Genomic DNA, 14,740 nt, shown 5'->3' on the forward strand with positions numbered 1-14,740 from the left:
AAAATACGTCTTTTGATTTCAATACCAGGTTTGACATAAAAAAAATAGCTACAACTGATGGTATGGAGGTGAATTTTATTCTGTCAAAATGTGCCTGTATTGGAAAAGGGTTTTGACACAAAAACAATGTTGACTAGAAGATGAGCCTGGTCTTAAAATTTTAGTCAGTGGCGGATATTCTGTGGGGGCATACGGGGGCAGTTTCTCCCCTTGTGATCTGATTGGCCACCCCGTGTGTCCCTCCCCCAAAAAAAATTTTCGCTGGAAATTTACATTACTGATACTCCAATTTCCGATGCTCCTTAACACAACTTCATTGTCCGACTGCACCAATGGCGTTAGTTTGATCTTTTGATTGGATTTGGATTTGAAGAAGCTTTGAAGACATTTCCTGATGCTGGAGGAGAAGACGAGCAGCTTTGTACCCTTGCGGTCAGAAGACTGTGGCTGTTTCTCAGTATGTTAACTGTCCATACTTGTGTTCTCACATACACGTGAAACCTCATCATCAAGACTCCATCAGACCAGACTAGTGTGCATAGATGTGAATTGGTGGATATATATATATATATATATATATACACCTCTAGTACAAAAAACATTTTGGGTGTTTTATATTCACTTTTTGGTCTCTTCCACAACGTTATTCCTCTCTCCTACAACGTTGATTACAATTACATGCAAACTGGGAAGTATGCAAATTAGGCGATGACGTCATTTAGCGACTTTTAGGACAGCCAACAGCGACTTTCCTTACTGAAGAGAATCAATGTTGGTTCACAAACAAGAATACAGAATCTGTCTGACTAAAAACCTCTAAAGACTCACTACAGCCAAGATAAAGACACAACTCAGCTGCACCAAACCCACTAATCACTGCACACATTAGCACCATGTGCTAACTGTGGCTAAAGAACCACATTTACCAAGACAACTATCCAGTACAAAGCCCTAAAACACACCAAGAAACACATTTAAGACAATTTTACAGCTGGAAGCTGAAAGCCAACACCTAAAGAAAAAACTAAAGCAACAGAGCAGAACCTGGTTCAGTGAAGAGAAGCAGAGGGAAAGTTTAGACATAAAGCAGGAAGACACAGAGCTGCTCAGGTGTTCCTGATAACACCAAGCAGCCACCTGGACAGCCAATAGGAACACAGCTTACTGGAAGTCCAGAGGGCTGGCTTAGTGAAGTAAATTTGGTTTAAAGTTGAAGCAGAAAGTTCACAAAGAAAGTTGAAAACCATCTTCTGATACCTGAAATCTCTGAGGTTTCACACAAAGAACGCCTGAACATGTCAAACTGGTTTCATAGTGGAACCTTCACTGTAAAAACGTCATAGTATGGTGTGTTGGTCAAAAACATTATGACCGGGTGCCTAGTGTCGCTGGGGAGTGACACAAAAACAGGACAAACGCTGGTTTCCGGGGGGTTAGGAGGGTATTTATTTGAAAGAGTAAGTTTACAACAACACAGCATGTGAGCAGAAAAATCACAAAGTCTGTCTTTAGTTCAGCTGAAAATATTAGTTTTTGTCTTTTTTATTGACCAAACTTTTCAGGAAGTAGATGAAGAATAATTAAAGCTCTCATGTAGAAGTCCAATTTATTTTGGATCCTTGTGGAGAGTTTAATCTTAAGAGTTTGTAAAGCTGTTGAGTTTTTAGAGTCACATGGATTGTTTTGACATTTAATAACCGAGTCCTGAAATAAAATAAAGTTGTGGATTTCTGTCATTTAGTCTGGACTAAACAAGTAACAGCAGCATAAATCTCAAACGACATTATGAGGAATTTGGATTGAGGTTACTCACTTGATAATGACCAAAACATGACATTTCGGTTGGTTTAAAGGAATATTCCACCTTAAATCTTTGAATGTTTACCTAAAAGGTTGGTTTCAGGAAGTATTCCACTTACAAAGTCCTCACACATCCACCTTAAAGGAACATTCCACCAAAAATCCCTAAACATGCACCTAAAATGTTGGTTTAACTGAGTATTCCATCTAAAATCCTCAAAGAGACCTGAGGGCCTGGTTAAAGGGAATATTCCACTAAAAACCTCAACTAGGGCAGTATTTGTAGCAGCGACAACAGACAGAGATCCTCTTTGGGTAGAAGAACAGCGTGCAACACAAGAACATCTGCTCACTGTGGACAATTACTGAGAGTAGCTTTTTGTGACTTCTATGCAGAACACTATGAAGTTTGCTGAACTGTGCACTATTAAATGACTTAAGAATATGGAGTATTGTTACTGTTTATTATTGTTCTCAGGTTTATTGTTAAATGTATATAGTGCTACTTACTGTATTTTAAAATTTACATTACTGCACAGAACATTTCAGATTATTTTACCACAGATCAAGGCCACAGATTGTTGTTGTTCACTGTATATTGGGTAGTACTAATTTTGATTTAGAGTGATTAGTATACAGAACCCTATGATTTTTCTGGTTTACAGCCGAGAACTGGTTGCTAAAAGTACAGAATATCATTTCTTATTTTAGTTGTGATAATTGTCAGTAAACATTCTAAGAAGTGGAAATCCACAGGGTTGTATATAGTGCTGTTCTTGCACAATATTTGTCACTTAATTGCCCTCAGGATACTGTCATTGAGCTTACTAGTTTTAGATAACAGGGCAGATGCTGCAGCTAATGATGCTGTAATTCACATAAACAAGGAAACAAGTCCATCATAATTTGACTGTTAACAGTCCAAAATGAGAAGGTATCTACAGCTTTCCTATTGGGTTAAAGAGCCAAAAAAACATGAAAAATACTTTGTAAAAGCGAGAGGTCGGTAGAAGCTTTCATTTTTTCTTACAACTTTTCGGTGGCCCCCCCAAAATATCTGTTGTACCCCCCCGTGCCCCACACTATAATTAATCTGGATCCACTCCTGCTTCTAGCTACAAGGAGAAAGTGCTAACCACCAAGTCACTGTGTAGCCCCAGAATTTCTTGACCATCCATAAAAGGTTGTTGTGATATTCCAGATAATCAAAACCCACAAACACATGAGTTACTGTCCAGTTGTATTTATTCCACAGTACAGACAATGGTGGAGAGCTTTGGGGCCCGGAGTCAGAGATCTGTAAGAACTGGGAGACACTGAACATGTGAGAGGAGTAACTGTGATCCTGCTGCAGAACTTTGATCAGCCACTGTCAGTGTCAACGATCAAAGGATCAACTGAACCTTGTAGAAACGAGTTAGAGCAGCTACCATGATGCAGAAACACTGTTTTAATCCCCCTCTGATCACATTTATAAGCAGTGTATAAACATTTCATGACAATATAATGTAGCTATAGGCTAATATAAGGACATTTACAGCGTATTTATTCATATATTCATAAAACATTCTAATATATAAATTTAAAATAAGAGCTTAAAGCAAGTCATTCATTGTTTATAATGCAGTAATGGATGTGGGGGCAGTTAAAGTTGTAAGAAATAAACATGTTTAAAGGTGTGTATAATTGCGTACCACTATGCTATAGACCATTTAATGTTATTAAATATTTATACACTGCCTATATGAAAAAGATGGAGTTAAACTAAAGCCTTACTGAAACACTTACAAATCTGAACATGTGAATCTCATCTCAAATACTGTGTTTAGTAATTATTGCCACCATGCGATCTAACACAAAACCATCTGTCAAAGAGCTACAGCCCTACAGGATTTGTGACATTGTAATATAGTGGTTTATTTACAAAATAGTCCCAAGTGTTAGTGTTGAGTGTAAATTTATATGATAAAATGTCAGCACCACTTTCTAATAAGGCAACCTTCAACAAGGATTTATTCATTTATAGTTCAGAGTAAAGATTTCATTTGGCAGCTTGGTGGAAATCAATTCTTACTCGGTAATGTGTCGGGTTAGCATTTTAATCATCAATGTTGCAGTTGTCAAAATGAATTGTTTTATGTCCAGCTGTTTGACAGAAATCCAGATGCTGAGCAGTCAAACAGTTTGGGAAGTTTAAGTATATGTTAGAGCAGAGACAAGCAGTGGGTTTTGAGTCTTTACGTTAAGCTAAGATAAACTAAGTTAGGCTAAGCTAACCAAATTGTTGTTTTTTTTGTTGTTGCTGTACAGACTGAAAGCGCGCCATGTTTTGGGCAAATTATTGAGTTTTACAGATGAAAATAGCTCCTGTTTACCGCTGGTTTCAGTCTCTGTTCTAACCTAAGCAGGGCTGTTGCTAATGATTTTTTTTTATTTGATTAATCACATCTATTAAATGTCAAAAATATTGAAATCATTCATTTAAGGCTAACATAATCTAAAACCAATCACATTAAACTGAAACCAAGTCAGCCTTTATGCTAAGCTAAGCTAACCAAACTGTGTTTACACTAAGTCAATTTGTAATCTCTACAGGCGTTGATTGGTGGATTTGATCACCTTTGTACAGAATCAGTCTTTTCCCATTTCCTCTCCTCTAAATGTTCTATACTAATGCCAAGCTAAAAATACTACTGTGCTTTCACCTTAAGTTTTTGTGCTGATTAAACAGACTAGTTGTAACAGATCAATTTGTGAGCTTCAGCAATGTTTAAAGGCAGATTTTATTTTCCAAAAATCCCCATAACAGCTGATTAAACCAAATTGTTGTTTCTGCTTGTTTCTTAAGTTGTTGCATGAATTAAACTACATATAACATGTCAGTTACTGAGCTTTAGACATGGAAGTTGGGGGATTTTGCTACATTTAGGTGGACACATTTTTAAACAGATTAGATCTAATGAGTCAATCTATGAGCAGTTTTTCAGTCTTCAGTCTTCATGCTGAGCTAAGCTAATCAGAAATGCTCCTCTGTATCGCTATGTAGATATTCCATGAAAAATCAGCCATTTCCAGCTAGAATAGTCATTTAACACATTAACAATGTCTAGACTGTATTTTTGATTCATTTAATGTCATCTTCTCTGGAAAAAATAATAATGACAATTGACCTTAAACTTTTGAACGGTAGGGTATACTTATGCACAGATTAAACAGACTAGATATGAGTTAACCTGTGTGCTGAGAGATGCTGGTTTGTGTCAAAAATAGGACCAAAAATGTCCACAGTGACTTTTCAGTCCAGGATATTGGTCAAATGTTGTTGTTTTGTTTCATTAACAGTCTAAAACCTCGAGATAATCAGATAATTATCATACAAAGCAGAGTAAACAAACATCATTCTCAAATTTGAGAAGCTATTCTTCACTATTTTTGCTTTAAAAATCTTTGAAATGATTCTGCAAAAGAGTTTCTAATAATGATTTCATTATTTAGCAGACATCTGGTTTGACATTTAGCATTTCCCAAGTACCAAAGTACTCCTTTACCTATCAGTGAAGTCAGTTTCTAACCCCTTTAAAGACTGTATTATTAGAAAGTGGAGCCACAAACTAACGCTGGACTGTGTTTAAACTGAGCTGAAGATCTATAAACGTGTTGCTTCTTATCCAACAGTGGCAATAATCTCAAATATAATTAATCATAATTATTCCATACATAATATACGTCATTAAACAGTGAGGACATCGTGGACAACATAACTGGTTTATTATTGTTAAGCATGAAGGTTACGTAGTTCCAATTTGATTAGACGACATGCAACAGCTTGTTAAATAGTTTTCTCTGTTATGTGGTTTCACTTTTTCCATGCACCCACTGCTGACTGACAAAAACAGTCTCGAGTTATATTTCAAAGATTCTGTAAAATACTCCAGTTTGAAAAATAGGTACAGCAAGTCCTATAAAACGCTCAGCAGTAGACTGACGGTTCTAAAGAGACAGCAGAGGTCGACGGTGGCTGGAATACAAATAGTCTCCAGGAGGTGTGAAACACAGCTGCAGGCGGTGTGTGGTTGTGTTGTGGGGGCTTGTGCCCCTGCTGTGACTGAATATTGCACTGGTAAACACAAAAACCTTCCCGCGTTGGTCCATAGACTTAATGACAAATAAAATGCTACATATTTCAAATATATTTCACCTGAAATTTCCAGAGTAACATTGTGATCCTTACGTAAATAAATAGCTCTTAACCATAGAAGTCCTACATATACATCTTTACAATATGTACACTGACGACGCAGCCTCACGGACATTCAACTCAGCCGAAGGGAACGTTTTCCAAAAACCTGGCACCGACAGAGCAACAAAAACTCCTCGCAAAGCTCCAGTGCTTCCTTTTAAATAGCTTATTGTACACAATTTCGGCTCCGTCTTTGCCCTCATTTCTATTAAAGACACTTTTCTTTCTCAGACATGGACAACATTAAAAACACGGAGCCACAGAATGCAGTCGAAGCGGTAATGCTCCCCGTATGCACTGTGCTTACTATCATAAAAAGTTGATACAGTCTAAATCAGGGGTTTTCAAACTGTGAGGACGTCCCTGTTCTGTAAGACAAAAGGAATTAGTGCACTGCAAAAACTCACAATCTTACCAAGTCTGTTTGTCTTATTTTTAGTCAAAATGTCTCATCCCACTTGATTTAAGATAAATTCATTAAACAAATGACATTTCAGCAAGATGGAGGGACTTGTTTTAAGATAATGCAACTTAAATATCTTCTTCAGTCAAACAGTCTTGAAATGATCATATTTTAACCCTTGTGTTGTCCTGCAAGTCAAATTCGCCCATTTTACACTTTGAAAATGTAGAGCAAATAACAATTTCACAGTGAAAACTTCCACATTTTCAAAATCTTTTTGGAAATTTTTGAACATTTTTTGATGGAAAAAATAAATGTAAAAAAAAATGTTTCTTGAAAAACATTTGCAAAAATCAACCATGATTCAGCAAAACCTGCTGGGTTTTGGTTGATTTTTTTCCTGAATGTTCTTAAAGAAAATATTAGAAGCTTTACTCATATATATATATATATGGAATATTAGATGTTTTTAGCATTTTTTTTGGAAGATTTTTATTAATTTTTTGAAAATATTTACACTTTTTAGTATTTTTTATTTTTTTAATTTTTATTTCTTGCCAAATTTGGGGATTTGAAAAAAAAATACAACTTTAAAGGGAAACTTTTAAGGAATTTTCTTCCTGAAGATTTTACAAATTTTTTTCAGAGAAGGGAACAATATTTTTTGGTGCCGTAAATGAGGACAACAGGAGGGTTAAGACACCTAAACTTGACAATCTGGTAGAACATAGCTTAAAATAAGTTTTCCCAGCTAATTTTAAGATCTCAGTATTCTAAATATCATCTTATTTCAAGAAATCTTACCAAGCGATTTTTCACTTGTTCTATTGCCATTCTATTTGTTCACTTATTTCAAGGCAAAAGTTCCTTGAAATAAGTTTCTTTTTCTTGTTTTGAGAGTGGCATGTTTCCCAGTGTGCATGCAATTAACACCAAAAATCTTCCTCACTTCTCAGAGGCATAACTTTGCTGTACTGATGTCATTTTGTAGAATCAGTAGGACATAAAATCCCCCAAATTTGGCAAGGAAATTCTTGTAAATATTTCCAAAAAAAAGAGTAAAAAATCCCCCAAGAAAATCCTAAAAATATCTAATGTGATTACATGTATAATCAGTAAAACTTTTAATATTTTCTTTAAAAAAATTCACCAAAAAAAAAAAAATCAACCAAAATCCAGTGAAGTTCGCTGGATTTTGGTTGATTTTTTTTTTTTTGTGAATGTTCTTAAATAAACATTTTTAACATTTTTTTCAACCAAAAATGTTCAAAGATTTCCCAAAAATGATGAAAATGTGGACATCAGAAGTTTCACGGTGAAAATATATTTTTTCCCCCACATTTTCAAACTTTAAAACGGGTCAATTTTGACCCGCAGGACGACACAAGGGTTAAACTTGTTAGGTAAAGTCACATTTTTTCTCTTATCTGCAGAGAATTTAAACATGATTTAAATGTGCTATATAAACAACACTGACCTCCAAAGCATTATGGGAACATGAATCCACAAATCAGACAGATAATAATATCAGAAGAAGGGGGTCCAGACTTTGAAAACCCCTGGTCTAAATACTTCTCTAGACTTCTCCACGTATTGTTTGGCACAAATACTTACATTATTTTTAATTCCTGACAAAACGTACAGACATGTGCATCCCAGCACATACAGTATACCCGGACATAAACGATAAAACGCGCCATGCACTACAGAGGTGTTCGAACGTAGCAACATGAGATGGTAACTAGAGGATATGTCCACCTTAAGCTAGTGCAAAAATTAACAATGAGGTTACACAGTTGATTCACTACAGTGCTAGAGAAAGATTTTGGCTTCTGTTACGGGCCGAACACGTCGCTGATCACACATCTGGAAACATAGTGGAAGCGAGACGTAAACGACAGCAGAGTAAAATGAAGCAAACAAGCAGCAGAGCTGCTCCACACATCTGTACGCCAAAAGCTTACACAGAATTAAAGGAGAAGTTGACAGTTTGTCAGGGTTTTAACACAGTCAGGTGCTAATTTTAACTCTGAAACCACTTTAGCTTGCTGGGATCACTCCTCCTAATCATGCTCCCAGTGTCACAACAGTACAACAGTTAGCATGATCAGCCTATGTGAACATATTTGACAGATACTGGTGCATTTCCCTGTGATTTATTAACATTTGATTTTTAAAAAAAAAAGTCAATTATGATTGAGTAAAGAAACAATAAATACCAGAAAAAATGTGATTTTTTTTTTCCATTTTGCCCATCACCTGCACCTCGTTTCCACACAGCTCTGTGTTTAAAAGTTTGGGATCACTTAGGCAATTTCATGTTTTCCATGAAAACTCACACTTTTATTCATGTGCCAACATAATTGCATAAGGGTTTTCTAATCATCAATGAGCCTTTCAACACCATTAGCTAACACAATGTAGCATTAGAACACAGGAGTGATGGTTGCTGGAAATGTTCCTCTGCACCCCAAGTAGATATTCCATTAAAAATAAGCCGTCATTTAACACATTAACAATGTCTAGACTGTATTTCTGATTCATTTAATGTCATCTTCATTGAAAAAAGCTGCTTTTCTGTCAAAAATAAGAACATTTCTATGTGACCCTAATGTTTGAACAGTAGTCACGACTCAACCACAAGTCCATTCGTATGAAAACATCCACGATCTTCTACGTTTCACTCACTTCTGTTTTTTTCCCGGTCTGGAATTTGCCTTGACAGATTGTGTGCGACAGTATGTGGACAGTCAAATTGTGTGAATGTAAAATTAAAAAGAACACATGTGCTACCTCTGTAACGTACAGAGTAAATGCATAGTGGCTGATATGTCTCGTAACAAAACATTTCACAAAACTGGCTCCATATCCTCCTTATTTATCAAAATACATCATGTTTTAAAAAGTGGTGAAATGAGCCTCTCTCCCTGACTGTGGTGAAGATTCAATCAGTAGAAAGTGTAAAGAAATGCATGTCTTTGCATTGAACACAAGAGGGCAGAGGCCATATACGAAAAAGAGTTAAATACATCAAGTAAAGCTGAGTGGAAACGAGGCATTCAAGTGGAAGCACATTAGTAAAGGGTTTCTCAGTGGACAGTGGAATATGTGTTATAAATTGGTTTCAATTTTCCTACAGGCACCTGACTGCTGTTTCAAGCCCTGAAAAGCTGCAGATGTTTCCTTTATTTAGTGATCTAAGCACTAGAAAATCTGACGACATTGTGCATGTCGTTTTTGGATCGCAGACATGAGGTGGCTTCTTCTTCTTCTACGTCCCCTGGTGACGAAAATACACAGTTCAGTCAACGAAGCAGCAAAATGACGTTTGCTCTGGGAAGTTAAAGAGAGGAAATTCTCCACATTCACCACTGAAAGGATCGATCCAACATTCAAGCTCTTTCTTCAGTCCGTTTGGTGTGAACACTGAAACACGTCTCTGTGACTCTCAGTTCAGTCTGAAATTAAACAGGCTCCTCAGCAGAAACACCAGCTCCGTCCTGTAAGAGCAAAAAGAGCAAAAAGCCAGGGAGCACCACACAAGTGTCGCCCAGCAGCAGCAGCAGGTGTGGGAAACAGAACGCCACCAGCAGGTGGACCAGAGGTATTGCAAGCAGATGAATATATAAAGGGATTGTTGCTGTGGACTGTACAGAGTTTCATTTGTTGCTTTAATGCTGCATGCCCTGTTTTCCAGCCTCCTGTTCCCTCTGTGGAATAAACGTCTCGTGGGATATTAAGGCCTTGCACGGCCCAGAGGCCACACCGAAAGGGAAACGACTACAGAGACTCACACGGAGGGGAATGAAAACTGGAGCGGCAAAATGCAAGCTGTATGCATTTAAAAACATCAGTGATTAACTGTTTCACAAATCTACCTCACTCCTGTTAAAAGGATCAGTTCATCCCAAGTACACATTTTCTCACTCATTGCTTTTGGTATCTATAAAGTCAGAAAATTTTGGCTTTACGTTTAACAATTTCTCCGCCTCAAAACTGTGAAAGTCGACGAGAACATGTTTGTTGTGCTCATAGCATTAAAAGCTTACATTTAGACAAGCCTAAACTAAATGCTAAAGTCAGCATGCTAATGGACAAGATGTTTGCTATGTGTGAGATTTCTAGCTTTAGCTTAGCAAGCTAACTTTTGTGTGTTTTGGTCATAAAACCAAAGTATTAAAATTTTGATCTGTACTATATTTTGTAGTAATCCATACAGTAGTTGTTATAGACTCATACTCTACGCTTAGCACAGTTGTTCAGAAGTAATTTGGGTTTCGGCTATTGATAGCTCAAATCTTGATAATAGGTTGTTCAAATTTAAAAAAAGGTGTATTAAACCTGCAGAATGTATTGTTGAAAGACTGTTGAAAACTGGATTCACGCTGGACTTTAGAAAATTTAAAAAAAAAAAAGAAAAAAAAAAGAACTGGTAACCTGGATCTGATAAAACTGAATTGTTTGTATCTGGATCAGGGTCATTTAAATGAAAACTTTGAAAGACCGGCATTAAAGTAAGATGGATTATCCTTAAGACTGGATAGAGAAAAATGGAATTTCTAAAAGTGGAATAAACATTTGAAACGAAACCACCCTGGGCATCACATTTATCTTTTGAAACATTTTCCTTCAGATTCAATTCCACAGTTTCCTTGGATAAGCAGAAACTCTGACTGCTAAAGGCACTAAATTAAAAAAGGAGTGGGGGATTTATCCTCTGAGGACCATGAAGATCTGGACTGTATCAAATCACACGGCAATCCTTTGAACCATGTGGCTCAGAATCAAACTTGTTAATCTTTTGAAAGGAAAATCAGGGCTTGTGGCCACATTGTCCCAAAAAAATCCATCCAGTATCAGAACTTTAAGACTTTAGGTTTCCGTTGCAGTGTGGAGTGAAACGGCTTCGCCTGCAATGTTAACTTTAAGCGCACCAAAATGATAAGAAGTAGTAGTTCATGGATGTAACCCCTGTTCTATGAGCACATAGGAAATAGAACAATGGAGGTTTGCTTTGCAAGCTAATGGATTTTTTTTAGAGACTGCTACTTGACGTGAACATCGAGTTGGCAGAAAAATGGCCTGAAAGAGGATCTACAGGGACAGTTCATGTGGTCAGATCCCACAAAACCCTGAAATGGTGCACAACTTCCATTGAAATGTCAGTTGATCTCCACTTTTAAACATCACTGGGAGATGTGTGTAATTATATCAGAAAACATGTTTTGGTTTTTTTTCTAAAATGTGGATGAACTGACCCTTTACAGCAAGATTTCATTCACGTTTTACGTAAGCCGTGTTTCCAAAACATATTTTTATACGCATTTTCTTCTATCGCATTAGAAAAAAGTAATAAATGGCATAATAACAATAGAACAAACTATTTTGCAAACCATACTTTAGTGCTTGCTAGAGGTGGTTTTCATAAAGTGACATAGAAAAATCTTTTCTGAGTAAGTTTTGATGTAGCCAACATTTTACTCACATGACTAATCTGCTGTTTCTTTTGTTGTCTTCATCTCCACACAGCATGAAACAAGTTCAATTCCAGCTGATATAAAAGAATAATTGCTACATGCCCAAGTGGAAACAGTTGCTAAATACAATTCTCCATTGCTCTCATAGATGACAAAGTTTTACATGTTTCTTTTTTCGAGTTTTTTTTTTAGTGGCTAGCAAACAATTAGTTTTGTTACTGGCTTCTGATGATACCATGGAGTCTAGTTTATTCGCTCTAAAGCAGTTAGTTGGAAGCAAGTCTAATTGTCTTTATTTTGAATTTTATGTAACATTTTCAAAGCTCACTTCAAATTTACTTGACAGTTGAATGGAAACACGGCTTTTGTGTTGCATTTGCTTCTCTTTTTGCATCATGAGGCTTTTTATACTTATTGTCAGTCCATGCTGGGTAGAGTGTTGGAAACAGGGGGACAGAAACAGAAGTGAAATCATTGGCTTTTTGCCACGACTGGCAAATGAACGTGGCCTCAGCGCCATGTTTTGGAGAAGGATCTGGCTTTGCAGTTTGTCCTGAGCTCATGAATGTGAATGCTTGGACAGTGTTGTTTGGAAAAGGGAAGGGAGGGGGTCCCGTTACACGAGATTAGTTTAAGGCTTACAATATTTCACTTAATCCTTCCTTGTCATTTTTTAAATAATTAGTGATGTATCCTATAAAAGTATTACAGTAAAAGAGTCATGCTACACAACTACTTTGTTCTCTGGATGCCACTTGGCGTGATTAGTCCACTCCTCCTGGACAGACGCATCTTGTCTAAACTTTAACAATCAGTTTAGTGTGTTATTCCTGCTACATCCCTTTAATTTAAAACCTATGAACCCTCCATCCACGTCCTCCTGCCTTCTCTCCACCCTTTTGTCTTCTGTCCAGATATCATGGTGGCTCAGGCCGGGTCCTTTAACACCATAGCTCCATTTTTTTAGACCTTACTTGGGGCCAAGTAACCCTCCGCTGCCCTCCCTGGTGCTCCCGCTGCGGCCCCAGCAGCCTGCAGCGATGCTCATACTCCGCTGGGTTGCTGAAGCGATGCCTCGTTCCCGCTCCACTTCACACTGGCTCAGCGTGCGCTCAGTCCGGCCCGGCAGGTTGGGGGAGCCGGATCCAGACCCTCCGGGCTGCTGAGATGAAGAGATGGTGCGAAAGATGTGGTTGCGTTTGCGGAGGAAGTCTCCTCCGGCTGCACCCAGGCCAAAGCTGCCCTTACGGAGGACCATGCGGGTGCTGGTGGACTTGGCCGGGCGAGACCTCTGGTTGTACTCTAGCTGGGAGAGGTGGGAGGCGTAGCCATCCGGGATGAACTGGAGCAGAAATCACATTAATTAACAGACAGACAGAAAACCCCCTGACTGAGACGCAACTGTAAACTGTGTTTACTGTTTGCTATGATTGCAAGTTATACTCACAGCTTTCAAATTCAAATGAATTTAGATTTTTTATTTTTAATTTAACCGTCATTCGACCATAACAGCATTTTTTTTTGTAATTATAAAGATTGAAAGTTCTGGTGCTGTTAATGCAAATGGCATTGTTTTTGACAAGGTATTTATTTTGTGGGATTTGAAATTTCAACCTCTGCTTCCATAATACAACAACAATACACTTTGGACCTTTAGGATAAAAACGTCCCCACTAAAACCCTTTACAATGGATAGTTTTGATCCTCCACCCCTTACAACATTAAATGTATTTACTTATTTGTTTATTTAATAGGGACAATGCAATTAACATAGTTTCAATACAGTTCATGAATCTGATGTGTTGCATACAGAGTTTTAGCTACAGCTAATTCTCAACCCCTGTCCCTAGTTGCATTTTAGGATATTAGGTTTCTATTGTGAATACTTCCCTTCATAATGTCATCTTGAATAATCAAAAATCATTTTATGCTTGCCACTCATCGTATGGAAATTAATTGTTTCTATTTGCATGTTTTTTTTTAAAAAAAGAAAGAAAAAAAACAAGCACAAAATGGTGAAAAATACAGATCAAGATGACAAATATAATGTTTTGTCTGCAACCCAGGAAAAATATTTACTTTCATAAAGGAAGAAAGAAATATGCCCGTTTAAGAAGTTAGAATCTAAATATTTAGAATTTTTTTTCTTTTAAAATTATTCAACCAATTAACCAATTGTCGAATAGCTCGTAATTAATTTATTAGTTGACAAATAATTGATAAATCATTAAAACAGACTGCACAACCACGAATGTGCTGTAACTTATTGATGGGTTGTACTGCAGTATGAAGGCTCTAACATCCAGATATTTTTCATACCTGACACTGGTGCTGCATCTTCTTTGTGGGCCTTCCCACTATGTAGATATGAGAGGGAGGCAGGCCGATGGATGTGTACACTGAGATGTCCTTGGTAGAGCCGTAAGCTGCAAAGATCCTCATGTGAGCCTGGTCAAAGAGAGAAAGGCCAGTTTTTACCACCTGAAAAGAATCGGTTGCAGACTCACACCGGCCTCTCTTACCTCGCTGATGAGGGATTTCAGGAAGTTGGCCTTGTGTCGAAGCGGGTCGTGCACCAGCCCGTCGCAGAAGGAGACAACGCCATGAGGAAAGTTATGCTGAGAGAGCCAGGCCACGACACGCTGCTTCTGCATGTCAGGACGACCCGTTACATAGACTATGAGGTAACCCAAGTCCTGCCAGTACCTGCAGACCGTAATGAACGAAATGGGCAAAGTGTTCAGGCAAAGCAGAGTCACGGTTAGATGAGCCGACTGGCATCAGCTGCTTTATTTAAGCTCCACAGAGCAGACCCAGAAA

General features: G+C 37.6%; 1 protein-coding gene across 2 annotated transcripts in view; it reads right to left on the reverse strand.

The window, feature by feature from the left end:
• Positions 1-7,751: 7,751 nt before the first annotated feature.
• The window catches only part of LOC110969064 (membrane-associated phosphatidylinositol transfer protein 2-like), an 85,843-nt gene continuing 78,854 nt past the window's right edge, over positions 7,752-14,740 (reverse strand). For both annotated transcript variants that reach the window (XM_051938862.1, XM_051938861.1), the window contains 3 exons: positions 14,443-14,626; positions 14,240-14,368; positions 7,752-13,262 (listed from right to left, as the gene is read on the reverse strand). In XM_051938862.1, coding sequence (XP_051794822.1) covers positions 12,891-13,262; positions 14,240-14,368; positions 14,443-14,626 — 685 coding nt within the window. In that variant the 3' untranslated portion in view covers positions 7,752-12,890. The remainder of the gene's footprint in view (positions 13,263-14,239; positions 14,369-14,442; positions 14,627-14,740) is intronic.

The sequence above is a fragment of the Acanthochromis polyacanthus genome, chromosome 18, assembly GCF_021347895.1.
Source record: "Acanthochromis polyacanthus isolate Apoly-LR-REF ecotype Palm Island chromosome 18, KAUST_Apoly_ChrSc, whole genome shotgun sequence".
NCBI lineage: Eukaryota > Metazoa > Chordata > Actinopteri > Pomacentridae > Acanthochromis > Acanthochromis polyacanthus.